At 47.7% G+C, this 25918-nt stretch overlaps 1 protein-coding gene across 1 annotated transcript; it reads left to right on the top strand.

Moving 5' to 3' along the window:
• Positions 1-11195: 11195 nt before the first annotated feature.
• LOC119962455 (uncharacterized protein K02A2.6-like) lies at positions 11196-11720 on the top strand (the record flags this gene model as incomplete). Its single annotated transcript, XM_038790406.1, has 1 exon — positions 11196-11720. A coding segment is annotated over one exon (525 nt), but the record flags the coding sequence as incomplete, so codon positions are not given.
• Positions 11721-25918: the final 14198 nt, after the last annotated feature.

The raw sequence follows: 25918 nt of genomic DNA on the forward strand, positions 1-25918 counted from the left end.
CTGGGGGGGGGGGAGTTTGGTGACCCGTTGAGGTTTTTAAAATTATGAAAGGTAGACAGGGAGAGAGTGTTTCCACTGGAGGGGAAAAGATAAAAGGCCATCAATATAAAATATTCACCACAAATCGAAAAGAAAATGAATGGAATCTTCTTCACGAGAGAGTGATGAATATGTGGAACTCGCTGCAATGGGGATTGGTTGAGGCAGATGGTACAGGTGCATTTAATGGGAAGCTAGATCAGCCCACGGGACAACAGGGAATAGATGAGGAAAATGGGAGAAGGTTTGAGTGGGATCTAAATGAACTCATACAGGCTGAATGGTCTACTGCTGTGCTGCGTACTCTAAATAATTGTATCCAAATATGTTCACCATATTGATTACAGAGGTGCAGGACAGCTGCTTTCCATTTAGCAACAAGCTTACATTTACATAACTTAGATAGGGTGAGCTGCAATAGTCTCAAGGGTCGTCGTGTTCCTCCTGAACTCACCATAAAATGGTAAGAAGTCTTACACCAGGTTAAAGCCCAACAGGTTTCTTTCAAGTCACTAGCTTTCGGAGCACTGCTCCTTCCTCAGATGAATGAAGAGGTATGTTCCAGAAACATATATGTAGACAAAGTCAAAGATGTAAGACAATGCTTTGACTGCGAGCATTTGCAGGTAATCAAGTCTTTACAGATCCAGAGATAGGGCTAACCCCAGGTTAAAGAGGTGTGAATTGTCTCAAGCCAGAACAGTTGGTAGGATTTCGCAAGCCCAAGCCAGATTTCTTTGCTCCCAGCCTACCTTAGTTAGCTCTTCTCTCATGCCATTGTAAACTCCTTTGTTTAAGCACAAAACACGAGTGTTTGATTTTACCTTCTCACCCTCCATCTGTATTTTAAATTCCACCATATTATGGTCCTTCTGAGAGGATCCCTAACTATGAGATCATTAATCAATCCTGTCTCATTACACAGGACCAGATCTAGGACCGCTTGTTCCCTCGTAGGTTCCATTACATACTGTCCTAGGAAACTATCGCGGATACATTCTATGAACTCCTCCCCAAGGCTGCCTTGACTGACCTGGTTAAACCAATCAACATGTCAATCAACAGGGGCTGGTTTAGCTCACCAAGCTAAATCGCTGGCTTTTAAAGCAGACCAAACAGGCCAGCAGCACGGTTCGATTCCCGTACCAGCCTCCCCGGACAGGCGCCAGAATGTGGCGACTAGGGGCTTTTCACAGTAACTTCATTGAAGCCTACTCGTGACAATAAGCGATTTTCATTTTCATGTAGATTAAAATCCCCCATGATAACTGTTGTATCATTTCTACATGCATCAGTTATTTCTTTGTTTATTGCCTGCCCCACCATAATGTTACTATTTGGTGGCCTATAGACTACTCCTATCAGTGACTTTTTCCTCTTACTATTCCTGATTTCCACCCAAATGGATTCAACCTTATCCTCCATAGCACCAATGTCATCCCTTACTATTGCCCGGATGTCATCCTTAAATAACAGAGCTACACCACCTCCTTTACCTGTCCTTCCGAATAGTTTGATACCCTTGGATATTTAACTCCCAGTCGTGACCATCCTTTAACCATGTTTCAGTAATGGCCACTAAATCATAGTCATTCATGGTTTGTGCCATCAACTCATTTACCTTATTCCGAATACTACGGGCATTCAGGTGAAGTACACTTATGTTGGCTTTTATACCTCTGTTTTGAATCTTAGTACCTTGATCAGTAACCTCCCTAAGTTATGCGGAGCCTGCGGTATGACCACCTCTCTATACGTGCTGTCCACAATGCTCTCCGACTCACGGATGCTCTACAGTGTCTCCAGTCGCCGCTCCTGCTCTGAAACTCGAGCTTCCAGGAGCTGTAACTGTAGACAGGTCTTGCACAAATGCTGACCCTGGGGACTGGAACTGTCCCCAGCTTGCCACATGGAGCAAGAGGAGCAGACTACACCTTGGAGCTGTCCTGCCATGAATTGTTCCTTCAAATTAAACCTTTAAAATTAAACTTTAGAAAGATGTTCTGTGTCAGATTAAATCCAATCCCCGTGTACTATTTAATTAGCTTTATCCTTGAGTATTTATCTTGCTTGATCTTACAACAAATTAAATAGTTATTTAACTGAAATTTAAAAAGTTATTTCATTAAAATTAAAAAAGTTATTTGAATCAACTTAAAATAGTAATTTAAATCAACCCAAATAGTTATTTAAGTGAGATTTAAAAATTAAGAAATAGTAATTTAAATTAATTTAAAAATAGTAATCTAAGTCAAATTTTTAAAAAATTGTAATTCAAATCAACTTAAAAATAGTAATTTAAATCAAATTAATACTAGTAACTCCACAAATATTCAAATTTAGCCCAGCCTGCCTTTCGGCCAATCAGGTCACAGTCTCCTGTGACGTCACTTTACCGGGTTCTTTTCAATTTTGCAGTTTTCCTACCTGCAGCGCAGTGTCCCCGCGCAGGTCCATTCCTCTCTGCTCCCAGAAAGCAAGTGAAGGCCTCGAGCCCGGCGCTGCCCCCATCCTCTCCCCTGCAGCACAGTGTCCCCGCCCAGGTCCGCTCCTCTCTGCTCCCAGAAGGCAAGTGAAGGTTGCGGACTTGTGGACCCCAATCATTTTTGTGCACCAAAATAATTGCATTTACGAAGCACTGATAACAGTTTTGAGAGATCCCAAAACATGGTGGATTCTTTCCAGGCAGAGAGGCCAAGTTCAGGCACTCGGTCTTCTTCTTGATGGCATTAGCTGGCAGGTCTTTGACGGGTTAGTACACACAGGGAGACTCCATGTAGATTGTCATAAAGTCTGCAACAGCGGAGGTGCCTGGCTGCACCCTGCCTCGAAGAAAATGAACGACACTTAATCAAATCTGCAGTAAGAGCTGTTGTGGGAAGCACCTCATTTATCAACTCAGCATTTCCAGAGGCCATCGAATGGATAGTCAGACTAAATATCCCAGAATAGGTTTGTCCCATCATTCAAAAGAGAAAAGACATCCCAAAGCGAACAGGGATCCACAAATGACGCCTCAAGCCTTCAACAGCAATGAACACAATCGTGGGTGATCATCAAACTGCTCCCTCCCCTTGATTTCCTCACAGACCAAACATCTATCTACCTTAACCTTAAATCTGTTCAATGATGGGACATCCACAACTATTTGGGATGGAAAATTCCTATGATTAACAACCTTCATTGATGAAAAGGTTGTATAATAATCTTGATTAGTGATAAAAGTAGGCTTATATGAACACTGCATTTCTTCTCAATTCCGCATTCGATCTATCAATGACAATCTTATGTTTGTGACTTCATTTGCAAGTTGAAATGTTTTTTTCCATGCCTATCATTTCAAGCCAGCTAATTTCCAACATCAATGAGATAATAGGTTGGAACCCGCGCAGAATGGCAATCAGAGTTGGATGCTACCTTAAAGTCCAGCCATTCCTTTCTAACCTCACCAACCAAATCATGCCAAGTGAGAATTGTGTAGGCCTCAGAGTCAGGGGTCATGAAGACAGGCACCCCTTTTACCGCACATCTGCTGCAAAACAGATAAGGTTAAAGGTCAACTAACTTTCAGAAGTCATGGAGAAGCGAGATTTGGAAGGAAGGTGAGTAGAAGTTGAGGGCAGTGGGGTTGGTTGGGTCAATGACCAAGGAAGTTAGCGATTGGAAGGATAAAGATTTATTTTGCTTTAACATAACGTCTGCCCACAGCAGAAACTATCTACAATCCGAGTCCTCGTTGGGACAACCAACTGACCGGTCCCAGCTCGGGCCGGCTTTTATGCTCGGTTTGACGAGCTCGAGCCCCGTACTCGGGAAGCTCGTACTCCACGTGCCCCACAGGGGAGATCGATAATAGTTTCCTTGTGGGCATCATGGGTGGAGGTTATACCCACCCCAAGTCCGAAGGCTCCCCCTCTGCAGTCATCTGAGGAGGCCTACAGCCTCGCTTCACCCGAGGCTGAGCTTCCGCCTGTGGCGGGTCTGGGTTGGGTGGCATGTACTGGTTGGTCGGCTGTCTTTTCCTGGCAGACCTCCAGCTGGCTATTGCCAGGATCCCGGCTCCGGGGACAACATCGCCGTCTGCGTGGACGCCTCTGTGTCCATGTCTAAGCTGGAGTCATCGTCGTCCTATTGGTCTGGTTGTTGGGCCACAATCTGATGTGATCCCTGGCTGAGCGGCTGTTCCTGACAAGGCAGAGGAATCGGCGTGCCTGGCCAGGTGCCCTGTAGCGCGGGCTCCCACTTCTTAAGGTGGTCCACATGCTTTCGCAGGGTTTCCCCTTGGATCTTTACTTTGCAGGAGTCTGGTTCTGTTCTCTCTATTACGACTTCTGGGATCCAGGGTGCACTGACTCCAAAATTGAGGGAATAGACTGTGGCTTCTGGTTGGATTCCATCCTGGGGTCCGAAGGTCATGGTACCGTTTCTGCGCTTTCTGCTGCACTTCCACTTTCCTGCTGAGGCTTGGGAAAGTCGGGCTTAACCAAATCCTGAGTCTATGGCCCATCAACAGCTCTTCTAGTGCCACCCCTATTGACACGGGTAGTCAGTGGGAGGTCGGGGGCTGAGGATCGGGGGGGGGGGGGGGTGGAGGTCTGCTGGTCAGAGTAGGTTGGACGGCCTGGTGGTGTCAGATGGTTGGGGGTTCAGGTGATCGGGGTTGATTGGTTGGATGGTTAGTCAGGGAGAGTCGAGTAGTCAATGTGCAGGGGTGGTGGTCGGGTGGTCAGCAGTGGGGTGGGGGCTGTAGGAGGGTTGGGTGGTTCAGGGGGGATGGCATTTGGGGTGTTCGGGGGGATGGCATTTGGGGTGTTCGGAGGGTGTCAGACGGGGGCAGAGGTGATCAGTCAGAGTGAATTGGTTCGGAGGGGCCAGTACTATAGTTACCCAAGGTTTCGAAGTGGTTTTTAACTCTTCTAACCTTTTCTGAGCATCTATTACACTAAGACAGTCAAAACCAGACTTTGGGATGGTTCCCATTGCAGGGCAATTGCCCAACGGAAGTCTGAACTTCCCTGGAAATTGCTGGGTAATCCTTCCCTGGGGACGTTTGAGGGGTTCTCCAATACATTTTTGGATTACCCCCCACCCCATCCCCCACCTCCCCTGTTACGACACCACGATGTGTCGAAGATAAGGGCCCATGAGGGACTAATCTATTTTTGTTATGTTTTGATTGAGCGAAGACCAATGGCCAAAATATCAACGATCCCCCCCCCCCCCCCCCGCACTTCTTTGATTAGAGCCATGGGACCTTTTACTGAGAGGAAATACAGATGTTTCTACTGAACGGTGACACCTCTGACAGTGCAGCACTCCCACCAAGTACTGCAGTGGAGTGTCAGCCAGGTCTCTGGAATTAGGCTTCTAGGCTTGCAGCCTGACTATCACTGGGCGGGAGCTGAAGATAATACACTAGGTAAAAATAGAACAGGAAGCATTTATTAAACCACTTCACAATAGCCTTGTGGCTAACTGGAAAGGCGTTATAATATCCGCTGATGTGGTAAACTTAAATCATAAATCGATTCAAGAATAGAAAACATATGGGAGTAATCAATGCTAACTGCGCAAATTAAACAGCAGAAATGAAATGAATAGATCCTGGATCAATCATGAGATCACTGCTATTCACAAAACATGGGGTGGATTCTCTGTTGCCCTTCGAGGGTTTCCCGATCCATGACCGTTGAGGGCGTCCCCAGTTGGGAGTGGAGTACCCTGGCTGGGACCCACATTGCTACTTTATAATCATTTACATAATGCAACTTACAGGCTCCTGGCTGTTGAGACATGTTGAGGGTGGCGCAGCAGTATAACTCAGGCTGGCTATGTAACCTAGTAGCATTAGATGGTCAAGGGAATCCTGATCTTGCTGTTGTTGTCTGTCTCTCCCTCTTCCCCTGCAGAAACATGGATTTTGGATGACAGCCAGCCCTGCTCCCTATCTACCTGGTCTTGCCCCAGGCCTTCCACCGCAGACGCCACTCTTTTAGTGTTGGCCTGGGTGCCACACGTTGTTGGCACCATCTCCTGCATCTGAAGATGGCTGGACTCCTCCAGCCCAACTAGCAGTTGTAGGAATGTCGCTGCCACCCCATCCTGTAGATTCTGGCTCTCCTTCTGCATCTGTAACAATGATGGGATCTTTTCCAGAAGCGCAACATTGGTCTGGACTACAGCTGTTGCCTGGGATCGGGCAGCCACCGACCATCCGCTCATTGGAGACGTGGCGGCTTGATCTTGTGGGGCGGCGGAGGGGGAGGTGTGCGTCGCTTTGAGACGCCGGCCCGACGATCGGTGGGCACCGATCGCGGGCCAGTCCCCTCCCGAGCACGGCCATGGTTCTCACTCCCCTTTCCGCCCCCCACAAGCTTCAAACGAGCATTTGGCGCCCATGTTCACGACGGCAGCGACCAGGTGTGTTTGCCGCCGTCGTGAACCGGTCGGGAACGGCAGGCCGCTTGGCCCATCCGGGCCAGAGATTTGCCGGTCACCGTGAAAAACGGCGAGCCGTGATTCTTCCGAGCCGGGGGGTGGGAGAATCGCGGGGTGGGCCAGGGGGGCGTGTCGTGAGTCGCCCGGCCCTCCCGCGATTCTCCCACCCGGCGTGCGGAGCGGAGAATCGCGCTCTAGGGGTGTATTTTGGGAAGGACAGGTCTGTGGGACATTTATTTTGCATCGGACTCTCACTTGTTTGGCACATGCCAGGAGTCAGTTTAGCTCAGTGGGCTAGACAGCTGATTTATGACGCAGAACAAGGCCAGCAACGTGGGTTCAATTCCCATATCAGCTGATGTTATTCATGAAGGCCCACATTCTCAACTTTGCCCCTCGCCCGAGGTGTGTGGTGACCCTCAGGTTAAACCACCACCAGTCAGCTCATCCCTTCATTTTTTTATTTTTTATAAATTTAGAATACCCAATTATTTTTCCAATTAAGGGGCAATTTAGCGTGACCAATCCACCTAACCTGCACATCTTTGGGTTGTGGGGGTGTAACCCACGCAAACACGGGGAGAATGTGCAAACTCCACACGGACAGTGACCCAGGGCCGGGATTCGAACCCAGGTCCTCAGCGCCGTAGGCAGCAATGCTAACCACTGTGCCACCGTGCTGCCCTAGCTCATCCCTTCATAAAGGAATGCAGCCTATGGTTTTCTGAGACTATGGCCACTTCACGTCTACATGCCGAGCTGCATCAGAGCCATTGCCTTGCCCTCAGCCTCACACACGGGTTGCAAGGCACTTTCCGCTGAGGGACAGTGTACCCGAATATCAGGGATGCTGTCTTCTGGTGCTTCTGGCGATTATGGGCTGCCTTATACTTGGGGAACTAGAAAGGACTAGGAGATGCTGGGATGTAAATTGTATGGGGGGGGGGTATGCAGCTGGTGGCATGTGTGTGTGCAAGGCTCCTGGCCAAAGAGAACATTCATGCTTTGGGAATTCGTGGGCGATGGGGTTGTAAGTGAGATGCAGGCAGGTGGGGTGTTGTTGGACTCTGGGGGATTGCAATGATAGTCTGTGGTGAGCGGAGCGTTTAAAAGCTGCTCCAGCTTGTCAGGCTATGAATGCGAATCCCGACCCCAGCGGATCAGACGCCAGTGGGGCGGGGTATCGGGTAGACTGCACGTGGGCCCCACGTTGGCCCATTTGCATGAACTGACTTTCTCCTGGCCAGGGCTCCAAGTGAGAGCGTGCAGTCCCCACAATTCTACACTGGCAGCCGCACTTAGTCTCCACAACAGAGAAACCAGTCTATGGTCTTGGTGAATATATTCACTGTAGAATGTCTAATTATATTGACAAAAGGACATGTGGGAGAACAGAGGGTGGGATTCACCGACCCTCAGCTCCGGCATCGTGCCCGGCGCGAGGGGTGGAGAATAGCCGTTCATGCCGGAAATCCGGCGCGACAGCGCTTCCGCGATTCTCCGCAGACCCGCCAGTCGCACATGCGGCGTCGCGCCGGCCGGGGTCGGTTGGAAGAGATCCCCAGGGCGATTCTCCGCAGTAGACCGGCCAAACTCCCGCCAGCGTGGTTTACATTTGGTACCACCCGGCGGGAGCTTGGACCCGTGGCCACGGTGGTGGTCCTGGTGGGGGGGATGGGGGGGAATCTGACTCCGGGGGGGCGGGGGGGGGGGGTCTCAGAGGTGGCCAGGCCTGTGATCGGGGTCACCAATCAGCCCGACATTGCGATCTGGGAGGGACCTACCTTACTCCACGCAGGCCCGCTGCGTGGCTCTGACATGTCGGTGGTGCCCACGCCGAAGTTGGCTGCCGTGCACATGCACAGACCTGCCTGCGGCCACCGTGCGCATGCGTGGCCGCACGGTCTGGACAGCAGGGCCCCACCGGCAACCAGAGCTGTGGAATGCATGCCGGGGCTCTGCTAGCCCCCTGGATCGCCCCGGACTTTTGAGGAACAAGTCCGGAGTGATTCGCACTTGTTTTCCGGCGGGAGTTGTTCTTAGCCCCGAAAAGGAAGAATCCCGTCCAGGGTATCCAAAGCAATGGGGAAAATTGAAAGAAATTACAGTGACTTAAAAGCTGAATATATGATATTTAGAAATCTAATTTGAAGAATGCTGATATCAAAATTCCAAATAAAATTACAAAATGAAAAGTATGTTCTTAATTTGACTTGCCAGGAAAAGAGACAAGTGCACCAGTTGAGGCCAAAGATGGGACTGACATTGTTGTGAGACTCCCGGTCTGCCCCCACAATGTTCTCGCTGGCCCCCGTGAGCTTCCTTTCCAGACCCGGTCGGAACAGGAAACACCTAATTAAAGCTAATTTAAATCTCATTATCGGGCAGGAGGTCCAATTCGCCGGCCTCTTTGGAGGCTTTATCTGTGGTGAATCTATGGAATTCTATGCCGCAGAAGGCTGCGGAGGCCAAATCACTGACTGTCTTTAAGACATAGATAGGTTCTTGATCAATAAGGGGATGAGGGGTTATGGGGAGAAGGCAGGAGAATGGGAATGAGAAAAATATCGGCCATGATTGAATGGTGCAGCAGACCCGATGAATCGAGTCGCTAATGCTGCTCCTATGTCTTATGGTTTTACGGTCTGATCACCCCCCCTCCCCCCCCCCCCCCTTCCCCCCCCCAGCCCCACCTCCCCTCCCCAGCCAGGAGACCTGTTGGTGTGAATTGGTGTAAGTCCTGAGAGACGAGGTCCTGGCGCCTTGTATTGCAAGAGAGGGCAAACGGTGAGTACTATCCCGACACTTGTCTCCAGGGTAGCGAGGGGGGGGGGGGGGGTGGGTAGGTTTCATCGGGAAGGTTGGATTTGGGGAAGCATTGGGTGGGCTGGAGGGCCGCAGGTCTTTCCCGAGACGAGGGTTGTTTGGTTGGTCTTCCCAAACTGCAGCCTTGAAAAACATTAAACTGTCTTTCAGCTTTTCAAGGTGTAAGATCTGTGAGAAGGAAGTTGCTATAACCTGCCTGCTTACCATTGGCTGGGGACTAATGACAATCCCACAATCCTGTGGGAGTATAAGCTTCCCCAATGAGGAGGGGGGGGGGGGGGGGGGCGGAGAAATCATTAGCATCATTAGAGCTGGCCAGTTTGGAACCAGAGAGAGGGGTTTGGCAGCAAGAGAAGTTGTTGCTGCTGTTGTATATATGTGTTAATTTGTAAATAAATGTTATTTCTTTGTATCCTGAAGACTCGTGCTGGATTCTTCGTGGCCCTCACAAAACTGGCGACGAGGTTTAAAGTGACTAGCTGTCTACACTGCTGAAACCACCTCCCTGGATTTTTGTTGGATACAGGTTGGAAGTTGTTTTCTATTACACCATGCCTCTGTATGGACGTTTAGATGTTTTTGATGCTGCCCTGGAAAGCTGGAACCAGTACGCACAAAGGATGCGTTACTATTTCCGGGCAAACAACATCACCGAAAGCGAGCGCCAGGTGGTCATATTGCTCACCGCCTGCGGCCCGCATACGTTTGGGGTGATTAGGAGCCTTACGTACCCAGCTGCGCCAGACACCAAAACGTTTGATGAACTTGTGAACTTAGTGGGGCAACATTTTAACCCAACCCCATCCACGAAAGTCCAGCGTTTCCAGTTTAATACCGCTGAGAGGACCCCGGGAGAATCCCTTGCCGACTTTCTATCCAGGCTCCGCAGGATTGCGGAGTACTGTGACTATGGTGAGACCTTGTCAGAAATGTTACGCAACCGTTTGGTTTGTGGTATTAACAATGCGACCACCCAGAGAAAGTTGTTAGCCGAGCCAACATTAACTTTGCAACAGGCCATTCAAATAGTATTGTCCCGAGAGAGCGCAGAACGGGGAGTGCAGGAGCTACAGGGAATGGAGGTGCATGCCTTGGGGCGCAACCCCTTCCGTCCAAAAGCATCCCCCCGCACGCCTGCGGTACCTTGGGCGAGGCGACGTCCAGATCGACGCCAGTGGCCGTCAGACATTCCTCCCCAAAGGGAGCCTTCTCCAGAACCAATGGATGAGGAGCCATGTCCGTGTCAGACTTGTAGGCGCTGACCCCGTCGTGGACACCGGTCCTGGGGACGCCAGAGGTGCCGTCGTTCCGACAGAAACTAGGGCCAGCCCAGGGGCCGTACCTTCCATTTGGATGTACCTGCAGCGACTACTCCCGAGGACGTGGAGATGGAGGATGACTGCCTGCAGCTGCATTGTGTGGCAGCTCCCCGTGTGGCCCCCATTAAAGTGACAGTTCGGGTCAGCGGTCACCCGCTTGATATGGAATTGGACACTGGCGCAGCGGTCTCCGTGATCGCCCAGAGGACATTCGACGGCATCAAGCAGGGTATACAGATCCTTACATTAACTGACACACAGGCCAGGTTGGCCACCTACACGGGGGAACCATTGGACATTGCAGGAACTACGATGACCCCTGCTGTTTATGGATGCCAGGAGGGGCGTTTCCCACTTATCGTGGTGCGCGGCCACGGGCCCAGCCTGTTGGGCCGGGACTGGTTGCGCCATTTGCTGTTGCAGTGGCAGCACATCCTCCAAACAGTTTCTGGAGGATTGACTGAGGTGCTAGGACGATACCCAGATGTATTCCAGCCCGGTTTGGGCAAAATAAAAGGGGCCGTAGCCCGTATCCAAGTCGAACCAGGAGCCACGCCACGCCATTTCCGGGCGCGCCCGGTGCCTTACGCCTTGCTCGAGAAGGTAGAAGGGGAGCTCACTCGTTTGGAGACTTTGGGTATTATCAGGCCCGTCCGTTTCGCTGACTGGGCAGCACCAATTGTACCTGTAATTAAGCCAGATGCCACAGTTCGCTTGTGTGGCGACTATAAACTCACAGTGAATACGGCGTTCCGACTCGATCGATATCCAATGCCTCGCATAGAGGATCTCTACGCGAAGCTTGCAGGTGGACTCTCGTTCACAAAATTAGATATGAGTCACGCCTACCTACAGTTGGAGCTGGACCCTGCCTCCCGGCCATATGTAACGATTAATACACACCGGGGCCTGTATGAATATACACGTTTGCCTTTTGGAGTATCCTCTGCCTGCGATATTTTTCAACGCATTATGGAGGGCATTTTGAGAGGTTTACCGCGTGTTGCTGTTTACTCAGATGACGTTTTGATCACAGAGACATCGGAGCAGGAACATTTAGAGGCTGTCCTTAGACGCTTTTCGGAGGCTGGAGTCCGTTTACGTTGCACAAAGTGCGTTTTTCAGGCGAAGGAAGTAGTCTACCTGGGTTATCGGGTGGACCGCCAAGGTATGCACCCCGCGCGATTCAACAGGCCCCCGCCCCGACTGACACTTTGCGTTTCTCGGCCTCGTAAACTATTGCGGAAAGTTCCTCCCCAATCTAGCAACTACGCTGGCCCCGTTGCACCTTCTGCTAAAGAAGAATCACACCTGGGTTTGGGGTCAGCCGCATGAAACCGCTTTCTGGCGGGTAAAATAACAATTGTCGTCTTCTGAGTTACTAACCCACTATGATCCTGGAAAACCTTTGCTTGTCACATGTGATACATCCCCGTATGGTATTGGGGCTGTCCTGTCCCACAAGATGGAGAACGGGGCCGAGCGGCCGATAGCTTTCGCCTCCCGCACATTGACTGCAGCGGAAAAAAAGTACGCGCAGATCGAGACGGAGGGCCTGGCAGTGGTCTTTGCGGTGAAACATTTCCACCAGTACGTATATGGCCGCCACTTCACTATCGTAACTGATCATAAACCTCTGCTGAGACTTTTCAGAGAGGATAAGCCAATACCGCCCATTGCTTCCACACGGATCCAGCGCTGGGCTTTGTTGCTCGCTGCATACGAGTATTCTCTGGAACACAAACCAGGAACCCAGATAGGGAATGCCGATGCACTGAGCCGATTGTCTTTATCGACCGGCCCCATGTTGACCCCCACGACCGATGAGGTGGTTGCAACCCTAAATTTTATGGACACCTTGCCTGTCACGGCATCACAGATCCGTGAGTGGACCCAGACAGAGCCAGTCCTGTCAAAGGTTCGGCACATAGTCCTGTATGGTGGGCAGCATAGGCAGCTCCCAGGCGAGTTGCGGGCATTTTCCTCCAAGCTGTCCGAATTCAGCGTGGAAGACGGCATCCTTTTGTGGGGGACGCGTGTGATTGTACCGGAAAAAGGACAGGAGCTGATACTGAGAGACTTGCACAATGGCCATCCACGTGTGACCAAAATGAAAATGTTGGCCCGGAGTTATGTGTGGTGGCCAGGCCTCGACACCAACATTGAGAAGGTGGCTCAAAACTGCTCCATTTGCCAAGAGCATCAGAAGCTTCCGCTGGCCGCACCCCTACATCATTGGGAATGGCCAGGGTGGCCTTGGGTGCGCTTGCATGCGGATTTCGCCAGCCCTTTTCAAGGATCCATGTTCCTGCTATTAATCGACGCCCAGTCTAAATAGCTAGAGGTGCATAAGATGGGAGGCACAACGTCCTGCGCAACAATCGAGAAGATGCGTTTGTCTTTCAGTACGCATGGCCTCCCCGAGGTGCTGGTCACGGACAATGGCACTAGGTTCACAAGTGAAGAGTTTGCAAGGTTCATGAAGATGAACGGCATTCACCATATCCGCACTGCCCCTTACCACCCGGCTTCAAATGGGTTGGCGGAGCACGCAGTGCAGACATTCAAACGAGGCCTAAAGAAGCAGTCTTCCGGGTCGATGGACACGAGACTGGCTCGGTTTTTGTTTTCATATAGGACCACCCCCCATGCGGTGACTGGGGTAGTTCCCGCAGAACTCCTAATGGGGCGGAGACTTCGCACTCACCTTAGCATGGTTTTCCCGGACATTGGCGCAAAAGTACGCCGCACACAAGAACGGCAGGGACATGGGTTTTCTCGGCATCGGACGATTCGGCAGTTTACGCCCGGTGACCCAGTGTTCGTTCGGAATTTTGCTGGTGGTGCCCAGTGGGTCCTTGGCGTAATGTTTCACCAAATGGGCCCTATCTCTCACCAGGTGCAAGCCCAGGGTCGTCTCCAGCGCAAACAAGTAGACCATGTTCGGTCCAGAAGACTATCTCTACCAAAGATTGCCCGCCCCAGGAGCTCATTCCTACAGCCGCAGAAACCAGACACAATGGAAAGTATTCCTCACAATCTTCCTCTGGTGCCTCACTCATAGCCTGCACAGGTCGTGACAGAACCGCGTGGAGATAAAGGCACCGAGATGACGGAGGCAGCAGACTCTGACTCCGAGATGGAGACACAAGACACCGCAGAGGGGGAATCCTCGGGCCCACGGGCCGTGGATGTACAACCGTTACGTCGTTCATCACGGAATCGCCGGCCTCCATCTCGTTACACGCCGCCTGATCCAGCGCCTCGTGCAAATGGGGTCCGGCCTGCGGCAAAACGAGTCCTCCGCCCTCCTCTGCCAGGGTCTTCGGTGGATTCCTTGGACTTTGTGGGGGAAGGATGTTACAACCTGCCTGCTTAACATTGGCTGGGGACTAATGACAATCCCACAATCCTGTGGGAGTATGAGCTTCCCCAATTGGGGGGGGGGGGGGGAGGGGGGGGCAGATAAATAATTAGCAGACTCCCTGCATAAATAGAGCTGGCCAGTTTGGAACTAGAGAGAGGAGTTTGGCAGCAAGAGAAGTTGTTGATGCTGTTGTATATATATATGTTAATCTGTGAATAAATATTATTTCTTTGTATCCTGAAAACTCGTGCTGGATTCTTCGTGGCCCTCACAAAAAAAGTGAAAGCCTTTTCTCTGTAACCTTTAAACTCTCTTTCAGCTTGACAAGATCAAAAATATGTGGAATAAAGGTAAAAGTCTTCTCTTTAATATGATGGAAACATTTGAAGTTCTTTTATCATTGCTGCTTAACTTTTTAAAGCCTTTCTGCATGCTTAGAAGCCTAAAAGCTTAAAATTGTTTACATTATGGTCCATTTCCTTTTTCATGCCTCTTGATTGACAGATCCAGGCAATTTCAAAGGAAGGTTTATGGTTGCATATTTACATAGATCTAATGGGGTCCATTAACTTCGAAGTACTTTCACTTTTGAGCAGCTGTTCTTTGAAACCACATTTTTTTTTAAACAGGCTGTCTATTTGTTCAGAAGACCTTCCAGAAAGAGCAGGTGCTCTGTTTGAGTGCTGCTCTGAATCTACTCTTTCTGGAGGCACTTGCCAGCGATTGGGGGCAGGGGGGAGTGACCTTGTCAGCAATTTGGGGGGACTGCAACTTTATTCTGAGATCGGTGTGCTCTTTAAAAAGGATGCCCCGATCTCTTCAGAGAAGGACCCTTCACCAAAATAAGAACGCAGAACAAAGAACTAAAACAATACAGCACACGAACAGGCCCTTCGGCCCTCCAAGCCTGTACCGGTCATGACATCAATCTTGGTCCAAACCCTCAGCCCTTCCATGTGCCGTATCCCTCTATACCCATCCTATCCATGTATTTGTCAAGATGCTTTTTGAACACCGTTAATGTATCTGCTTCCACAACCTCTCCTGGCAACGCGTTCCAGGCACTCACCACCCTCTGCACAAAAAACCTGCCTCGCACATCTCCTCTAAACTTTGCCCCACGGACATTAAACCTATGCTCAATGTTGACTGACCCCCTCCAGCCTGGGAAAGAGTGCCTGCCCATCCACTGCATTCATGCCCTTTATAATCTTGTAGACCTCTATCAGGTCGCCCCTCAACCTCCGTCATTCTAATGAAAACAGTCAGAGTCTATTAAGCCTCTCTGCATAGCTAACACCCTCCACTGAACGTGCATTCTGGTCAGCATTGACACTGCTGTCGAGGTGACGGAGAATCGCGATTTGGCATCAAATCAGCACCAGCCGCAATTTTGGCATCAGAACCGATTCTCCGCTCAATCGCATTTCCCGATTTCGGCCTCGGCCAACAGAGAATCCGTTACTAGTCTTACACAGCACCATTAGTAGGTTCAGTCACTGCACCCCAATCCCGAGGGCAAGCCCCCTCCCCCCCCCCCCCCCCCCGAGTACAAGTCCTTGCCCCCACAACCCTCAGATCACCAGGAAATCACTCCTCAGCGAGCCTGAATAAAATTCGATAGGCACTTACCTCCTGGCTCCCTGTCAATGTCCATGGCACCAGGAACCCATTTTTAAATACTTGCACCAAATCACCCTCATGCGTCTCCCATCTGGGGGGACGGGAGCAACACAGGTGGAACTTGAATCGTGCTTCAACTTTACATGTTGTCACAGACATGGGGATGGGAAACCCGTTATAGGTGGTGGGGCGGGCCAGGACACACACCTCCTGAAGGGGGTGGGTGGAGTGCTCTTTCGGAGGGTCGTTGCAGACTTGTTGGGCCGAACAGCCTCCTTCTGCACTGTAGGGATTCCATGAACATATTGGATAGGCAAAATCAGCTAACTATACACGATATAAAAGAGTAGCATTATTCTCATCTTCCTTTTCATCAATGTTTCAACCTCTTCTGCTGTAAAACATGGAGAGGCATTTTATACGTTAAGAGCTCTATACAAATCCAAGCTGATATTATAACTTTATTGGAAAAGAGGCTTAACAAATATCTCGAAAGGAATTGAAGCTTTAGGGATCAGCATGGATGATTAAATGCTGTGTTGAACACAGTGGCAATGAGGCAAGTCAGGCTTGAATAATATGCATCAATATTCTGAACTTTTTCATTCAATTGATCTAGAAGGAAGGTGGAAATTGCTGCTATTTTTCTTTCCCCTTCTTGGAGAAGTGGCTATTTTCTCCCAACAGAATGCTGAATAAATTAGAGGGAGTGGGTGTTAGCATTGTGGTAGGGAAGTAATAAAGTTGATTAGATTCTATTACACGCGGTAAGGGTTTACAAATAAGAGACAGAAAAATACTTATTCAAAATAAAACGACAGAGAGATGCTAGAACCAACAGCTCAGAAACACACTATTTGTCTCAATCAGTTCACTACCTTCAATTTAAATTCCAGATATCGTCACTAAAATGTATTAATTTCTCTACTGACTAAACTTTCATCGTGTGTGTCAGTGGGTGATATTGAATGAATCAGTGTCATCTGGAGAGTTATGACCATTTTCATGATAATTCGTAAACTGCATTCTTTGCAATCCTTAATTACCAGTTTAGAACAGCAGAAATTAAACCATTACAATATTGTCATTTGCTCACATTATGATAAAAGCACAATTCCAAAGCTATTTTCAATCACTTGCAACTAATGACTGAAAGAATTAGTTAAAGTCAGACCAGATTGTTGAACTCAGAATATAAGACAGTTGGGGGCGGATTCTCCGTTTCAACGGTGCAGTGCCAGTTCCAACAAAGAATTTGTGGGAGGTTTGCGATGTTAAAACCGGCACCGGATCCTCACCGATTCCGGGACTGGTGAGGGGCTAGCAGCGGCACCAGGAGAAACTCCCGGCTCCCGCGCCAAAAATGTCCGGAGAATGGTCGGGTCCCGGGCAGCGCATGCGCATGGCTGACGATATGCAGCAATCATACCATATAACATGGCGCTGGCCATGCGTGGATCCGAACCACCATCCACGACCCCACAGGCCACCCCTGTCCACCCCCCTATCCACATATGACATCTGGGTAACTATACAACTGACCTCCCCCACCCCATCACCAACTTACCACTGACAACCTCCCACTCCCTGACTCCCCGCCCAAACCTCTAACTCTCCCCACACTCCAAGTCCTCCACAGCCCTCTAACTCCCTCCAATCCTTTGATTCCCCTCCCAACCTTCCGACTCCCCCCTAGTCTTCCTACTCTACCAAACCCTCTGACCCCTCCGATTCTCTGACCTTTTCACCCCCACCCTCACCATCTGACTCCGCCCAACCCACTGACACCCCCCAACACCCTGGCCTTTCTGACTTACCCTGACAATTCATTCCACCCCATTCCTCCACCTCCCCCCCCCCCCCCCCCCCCTCCCCGCACACAACGCTTCAATCATCCCTCAAACTGACCTGATATCACCACCCAATACTTAACACTCTGCCCCTTACCATCCTGGAAAGGTTTAACCCAGACTTCCGCATTGTTCATCCCAGATGACGGAAACTCTAGTGGTCAAAGAAGGGACGAAGGAAGTGGGTGATCCACAAGAGCCCAGGGTTAGACTTAGATAAGGATTTCAAAGAACTATAGGAGTGGGTAAGGTTATGGAGTTGGTGGCGAAGAGGCCGAGGTGATGTGGGAATGAAGGAGAGGGTGTTCAAGTCATGAGGGATTTGAGCAATTAATTTTACGTTGGGATGCTGAGGAATGCGAGCTAATATCTATCTGTGGGCACAGAGGGGACCCTCATGTGGAAGAGGATACAAGCAGCGGGGATTTGGATGAACTGAAGTTTTGTGGGAGATAGAAGTTGGGAAGCTGGTTCGGGAAGTAATTGGAATTGTCTAGTTCAGAAATGAAAAAGGCATGGATGAGGGCTTCAACTGCAAATGAGGCTAAGGTTGGGATTCTGATGGACGATATCACACGGGGGTGGCAGGAAATGGTCTCCCTAATAGATGGGGGGGGGGGGTGGTAATAAACCAAGGTTGTGAAGAATCTGCTTAACCTATCGGAGTGGAGCTGGTGGTGACAGCACAGAGCTTCTGGAAGGGCTGAGGATGGTGGCTGGTGGCTTGCAAGCATTTAATTTGAGAAAATTGTGACTTATCCAAATCTAAGTGTATGGAAAGCTACACAGGAGCATAAAACATCTCTCAGAAATGTGTCAAAGCATTTTAAAAGCAATTATGAAATGAAATGAATGAAATAAAAATTGTTTATTGTCACAAGGAGGCTTCAAATGAAGTTACTGTGAAAAGCCCCTAGTCGCCACATTCCGGCGCCTGTTCGGGGAGGCTGGTACGGGAATTGAACCGTGCTGCTGGCCTCCTGTGCTCTGCTTTAAAAGCCAGCAATTTAGCCCTGTGCTAAACGATCCCAATTAACTATTTTACTGTTGTAAACCTATGCAGTCATATCCCACAAGAAGCACTGCTGTTAGTGGCCATTTCATTGTTTCTCAGTGGTATTGGTTGAGGAGGGACTATTAGCCTGCACGCTGAGACGGCCTTCTGCTCTTCTTAAGTAAGGGGTAGATTTTCGTCTTCCCCACCTGCTTGGGTTGATCTTGCTCGACTTTGATTCCAGAGTAATCAATAGAGGGTGGGCCCTATGTCCCACCAGCTTACTCCTCAGAGATAAAAAGGAAAATATATTCCAAGATGTTCCTCAACATTCAACTGAACTATTAAACGAGGAAGGCATTGCCTCATTTTAACATTATCCCTTCAGTGCAACATACTTTCACAATATGAAGCTTTATAAAATGAAATAGTTAAAAAAAATTACATTACTGCCTATACATACTTAATTTACCTACTTTATTTTCTCCTCCATATCTGCACTTGAGCAATATGTTAAATTATAATAAACCACCACGACATATCCATTGATAGTTCTAATTTTCCTGCACAGAAGATTCTGGAACATCTGGGGTACAGGGTATTGTGGCACATCGGGGATGGGTCATGAATATCGACCATGCCAGCGGTGTTCTCATTCCGCATGAACATATGTAAAAAAACACTCACCACAACCAAATCTGTGCACCTAACATGGGAATGGATTAATCTGGAAATTTCAGTATCTCTACATGAGGAAAGGTTAAATTCCACTTCTTCTTCTACCATCCTAGCCGCTTGGCACAAGGATATTGGCATTGTTGATTAATCACTGCAGTCAATACCTATCGATTAGTTTACAATATCAGAGATAGAAAGCCACTTGCAGTTCTCCAGGTTAGTAAATCATCAGCAAAATAGCAGTCACTGTGCAAAGCGGATTTAACAGATCCACTGATTGGAGGTGCATTGGAGAAATCAAGGTGCAGTTATAGGCCAGCTGGAACTGGAACCCAAATCAAGACTGGCAGCGATAGACATGATCTCCTTCAAAATGAAAGTACCGAGGGAATCATTACGATACTGGGTTACGGGGATAGGGTAGAGGGATGGGCTTGGGTAGGGTGCTCTTTCCAAGACGGTACAGACTCGATGGGCTGAATGGCCTCCTTCTGCACTGTAAAAAATTCTATGATACCCACAGTGCTGCGGCTCCCATAGTGATTGGTTAGGTGGAAAGCATGAAGAAATCCATCCCAAAGATAAAGAAGAACATAGAGAATAGGAGCCGAGATATTCCCTTTGGTCTCTCTAGGCTGCTCTGCCATTTAATAAGATCATGGCTTGCCTGATTGTGGCCTTAACTCCACTTTCCTGCCTGCCCTCCACCATGAACATCTATATCGTTGATGTGGACAATGTGCTGGATCGACAATTAGCTATATGATCATCCAAATTGAAAAGAACATTAACACAGCAGACCTGCCTGACATCTTCGTGGCACAGAGAATGAATAACTGGAGGCAACACTCCAAATTACTTGGACTCACATTAGCGTCTTCATTTATAAAGTGCCTTATGCTGAGATCTTGCAGAGAGATTAAAGTCAATCCTGAGACTACAGTTAATTGGATATGTCCATCAATTAACAGCCTTAATTGTAGCTCTCCTGGCTGCATCATCACCCCTGTGACAATGCTGTAGATCTATGTTGGAAATCAGGAACATTATCCGCACACTGGTGGCAGTCTTCCGATCCATACCGCGGTGGTCAACTCAGTGTCAAACATCGCAGGGTTGTGACTCCCAAGCCCCACTCTGGCACAGCAGTCTCTTCTGCATTTGCTGGACTGAGAAAGTGCCCGATTCACCGGCCTCAGATTTCTCTTGGGCTCTCTTCTCTGCTGAGTTTTCATTTGCGTTCACACAGCAGGCAATTGTTTTAGAATATGTAATGTTATGTATAATCTAAGAAGAGTAAAGGGTTGACAAGATGATGTTCATGTATCTCAACACAAGGTGGCATCACTGAGTAGTATTATAAAAGGCTGCATCTCCAAGCATTCTGGGAGAAGCTTATGGAGAAGGATAGTGCGAGGTTGAGGTAGACTGTTGGTTGTATTCAAGAGACATAATAGATTATTGTAATATAGATTCAATACTGTTATTTTGTAAACTATTACTCAGTAGAGTGTGCGAACTATTTAGTGTTAAATAAACTAGCTTTGTTTTAAATACATAGTGTCATGTGAGAGTCCCTTTAAGAAAAATGTGTTTTATTAAATGGCTGCAGTGATGTCATTGTATGGGTGGAGCTGGAATTTGATTCTGCTTTTTACTTTCGTTTTGAGCTGGAAGCTCATTTGGGGTCTGTGTTTTAGTTTGACTTTCAGTTGGAGAGCTGCATTCAAACCAAGCAGATGTATTTTGGCCTCTCTCTCTTCATGCTAAAGAATGTTTCCAGATCACTTGATGATTTCAAAGTAATACATGTTTCTGTAAGGAATGTAAACCTACTGTCTTTGTTAAAAAGAGTTTTTTGACTTATGGATGTTGTTAGGAAAGTTACTAAGGGTTACTGTATCTTTTTTGGGGGCTATCAGTGTTGGGTGTTGATAAGATGTTTACTGTGTGTTTATAAAATGTTTACTGGATTAATAGAATAAACATTATTTTGTTTTTAAAATACTTTAGATCGATGTTGCATTACACCTGTAAAGTGGGCCTTTGTGCTCCCATAACCAAAATTTATTTAAAGTTGTGGGTCAGGTGAACTCCATGATATACTTTCATGTTCTCTAAACCCTGGCCCATAATAATAGCTTGACGTTCTTTGTAAACACGACTTTTAGCTATCTTGGAGAACTATACAAGGAACATAACAGAGTGTACAGTATTGTACTGTTGTTATCAGGTACAATTGGACCAGAACAACTGTTATCTCAGTTCAATCGTTTTTCAAAATGTCTCTGTCAAGCTGTATATGCATGGCAATGCCATGAAAAATCCATTGCGAGGGGGCAGACCTGTAAACATGTATTCACAGTGCTTTAGCGCTAAGCAATTATTAAATTGACCTTAAGAAATTTCCAAATTACTGAAATAAACAGCACACTAATTTTTATTGTTAAAAAGTGCGGAACAGATCTTTTATTCTAACCAACCAAGTCTGGGGTGGTGGTGTAGTGGTATTGTCATAGATACATAGATACAGAGAAGCTGGGAGCAGGAGGCGGCCTTTTGGCCATTCGAGCCTGCTCCGCCATTCATCCCGATCATTGCTGATAATCCAACTCAATAGCCTAATTCTGATTTCTCCTCAAAGCTTTTGATCCCATTTTTCCCCAAGAGCTAAATCTACTACTTCTTGTGGTAATGAATTCCACAGGCTCACCACTCTTGGTGTGAAGAAATGTCTCTTTATCTCTGTCCGAAATGGTTTCCCCTGAATCCTCAGACTGTGCCCCTGGTTCTGGACACACCCATCATTAGGAACATCTTCCCTGCATCTACCCTATCTAGTCCTGTTAAAATTTTATAAGTCTCTATGAGATTCCCCCTCATTCTTCTGAACACCAGTGAGAACAATCCCAACCTAATCAATCTCTTCTCATGTGACAGTCCCGCCATCCCTGGAATCAGTCTGCTAAACCTTTGCGGCACTCCCTCGAGAGCAAGAACATCCTTCCTCAGAGAAGGAGACCAAACTGCACACAATACTCCAAGTGTGGCCTCACCAAGGCCCTGTACAATTGCAGCAGCCCATCCCAGCTTCTATACCCAAAACCTCTCGCAATGAAAGCCAACATACCATTAGCCTTCTTTACCGCCTGCTGCACCTGCATGCTTACCTTCAGCGACTGCCGCACAAGGACACCCAGGTCCCACTGCACACTTCCCTCTCCCAATTTACAACCATTCAGGTAGTAATCTGCCTTCCTGCTTTTGCCTCCAAAATTAATTACCTCACACTTATCCAAATTATACTGCATCTGCCATTGACTTGCCCACTCGCCCAACCTGTCTAGATGGTGCTGTAGGATCCCTGCATCCTTGTCACAATTCACCCTCCCACCTAACTTGGTATCATCTGCAAACTTTGAGATGTTACATTTTGTTTCCTCATCCAAATCATTAATATATATTGTGAATAGCTGGGGTCCCAACACCCAGTGGTACCCCACTAGTTACTGCCTGCTAATTTGAAAAGGATCCATTAATCCCTACTCTTTATTTCCTCTCTGCCAACCAGTTTTTTATCCAACTCAATACTTTTCCCCCAATCCCATGTGCTTTAATTTTGCACAATAATCTCTTGTGCGGGACTTTGCCTTCTGAAAGTCCAAATATACTACATCAACTGGCTCTCCCTTGTCGACTGTACTGGTTACATCTTGAAATAATTCCAACAGATTTGTCAAGCATGTATAATTTCCTTTCATAAATCCCTGCAGACTCTGACTGATCCTGCCACTGCTTTCTAAATGTCCGCTATAAAGTTTTTGATAATGGATTCAAGAATTTTTCCCACTACTGATGTTAGGCTTCCTGGTCTATAATTCCCTGCTTTCTCTCTACCTCCCTTTTTGAATATCAGAGTCACGTGAGCTACCCTCCAATCTGCAGGAACAGTTCCAGAGTCTATAGAATCCCGGAAGATGACCACCAAATCCTGGAAGATGACTCGTAATTCAGAGACCCAAGGCGCTACGTTGGGGGCACGCGTTCGAGTCCCACAGTGGCAAATAGTAACATTTGAATTCCACTGAATTCTGGAATTAAAAAAGCCTAATTAATGATTGCCATGAAAACTCATCTGGTTTACCAATATCCTTTAGGGAAAAAGCCTGCCATCTTTGTCTGATCTGCATACGACTCCAGACCCACAGCAATGTGGTTGACTCTTAAATGGCCTCAAGGGCAATTAAGGATGGACAATAAATGCCCACATCCCAAGAATTGATTGTTTTTTTAAAATCAGCGATTTATTCTCTCTGAGATGAACCTCATCTGTTTTTCTTGAGTACAGGACTACATTTGAACACAAGTCAATATTTGTTTGCTCTTTGGTTCATCTGCTTGCATTCAGATTTGTGAATTGCTGTTGAATTGATATAAACTGCCTTCAATGACGGTGTACCAGATTCCATGATAAAAAAATGTTGCTAAACATTGAACAAATATTGTTTTGACTGCGGATAAATGAAATAGTCTCGAAAGAATGCTTCCTTATTGCGCAAGTGTTGCAACTTGATGAACGATGATTTATGCATTACATTTAAGTGATTGTAAGTGAACCAGCCATCCAATCAGTGCAGTAAAGTGGAGATCATATTAAGTTCTTAAATGTAAAAGGCACAATATCTGTGATTTACTTCTGTGTGAAAAAAAATCACTTGGCTGCACCCCACACATACTGAAGCAGTCTATGCCTGCATGCAGAAAGACCTGGACAACATTCAGGCTTGGGCTAATCAGTGGAAAGTTACATTTGCATGACATAAGTGTCAGCCACTGACCATCTCCAAAAAGCAATGAGAAGCGAACCTGGACATTCAAACACATCACCATTGTCGAATCACCCATCATCAAACCGAGGTGGTCACCACTGACCAGAAACTTAACGTTAAGTGGTGTGTCCTTGGGCAGAATATCATGCCCTTAAAAAATAATTGCGGATCAAGATCACTTGCGGTCCCAACCACATCCTTTCTGTCAGGGTGTCCACCATACTTCCGCGGAAGAGGTCGCCTCAAGGTCCTGGTCTAATTAAGGATGGTGGTTGGGTTTCTGAGACTGCAGTCTGTTCCAACACCCTGGGATAGCACATGGTCAATTCCAGGCCCTCTCATCTCAGAGTCACAGCACAAGTCAATTAACTAATAATTCTTTTAAGAATATCCTTGGCCCTTGGCTGCCCAATAATTACAGTCACCAGCTTTGTAAGTTTAAACACAATTACTGTTTATTTGCACCTGCTGCACCTGCATACAGTAAACAAAGATGCTTCATGTCACGCTAATATCTGACTCCCCTTTAACTGCCCCACCTTCTACCCATACACACACACATGACAGACAAACACAGAAGGGGGCGGGGGGAAACTAATAGGGTCAAAAAATAAGGGGCTTCAACCATGCTGGTTAATCAAAGTCTCTGATTTATAGCTGGCAACGGTTTTCCTTGGAGGTCAGATAATGCAGTATTTACAGGCAAGAGGATTTCCAGTGACAATATATTTCGTATCAAACTGAGAATTCAGGTTATGATTTGACTTTAGGCTTCCCAAGGAAACAATGCCCAGACTTGCTGGGGAGAGAGAGAGAGAGTTCTTCCAATGTCCTTCTGGAGAGGATTAATTGGATCTTTTAGAACCCCCTCCATCAGCTGCCACAACCAAATGTGAAACTAACTCCAGCCTTGTGACTCTGAAAACATTCCAGAGAAATAGTATCCAATCATCACCTGTTGCCGGGCTGAGCACAGCTATTTGGGCCAATTCATTGGCCACCAGCCAAGTCAATCAAAGTGTGTCATTTCTAATGCGTTCCGGATTCTTCCTGTTTACATTAAAGGCACAGGCCATTGCTTCTGCTTGTGTAAAATATACAGGTTGCATTAAAGTCCATTAATCATCCATGTATCAAAATTGCAATAACAAAATTAAAAGCCAGTGGAAATAAGGGAATAAATAGGAAGCAAGCATGAAGGCCCCTTACAAGGCCCAATTAGATGGTCTGCAACCTTGGAAGGCTAGCAACCATTCCAGCAGAGCTAGGCAATGCTGCTGAAGATGGGGACCACCAGAGGTAGAAGTGTCGTTTGAAGAGATTGCAAAACGTTTCTAGTTGTGGCCTGTTGGCACTTGTTGCTCCAATGGGAGTTAAGGATAGGAGTCCTTGAGGGCCCTCCATGCCAGCCGCTTGCAAACTCATCCAGGTACCTGCTGGGTTTTGACCTCCACGGAAGAGCCATATGCTGCCTGAAGATCCCGATCAACCAATAAACCAGGACTTCATTATTTATATTTGCTACTACCCTCACTGCCAGGACGTTATCTGTTGCTAGTTATGATCCGCCTCCCGCAAGATTATGCAGCGATGTGAATGTATGGGACCACTGCCCGACACCCTGATTTTTAAATTTACCCCCGCTCTTGTCTTCAGGCCCTTCCATGATGTCCCCAAGCCACCCTCCACCCACAACAGCAAGTCAGAGACTTGGTATTCTGTAGTGAGTGACTCACCTTGTGAATCCCCAAAGCTGGACCACCATCTATAGATACAAGTCAGGAATGTGATGTGGAAAGGCCGAGTATAACAATATTCGGCAGGAGCTAGGGAATGTGGACTGGGAGCAGATGTTTAAGGGTAAATCCACATTTGAAATGTGGGAGTCTTTTAAGGAAAGGTTGATTAGAGTGCAGGACAGACATGTCCCTGTGAAAATGAGGGATAGAAATGGC

This window comes from Scyliorhinus canicula, chromosome 2, assembly GCF_902713615.1.
Source record: "Scyliorhinus canicula chromosome 2, sScyCan1.1, whole genome shotgun sequence".
In the NCBI taxonomy this organism is placed as follows: domain Eukaryota; kingdom Metazoa; phylum Chordata; class Chondrichthyes; order Carcharhiniformes; family Scyliorhinidae; genus Scyliorhinus; species Scyliorhinus canicula.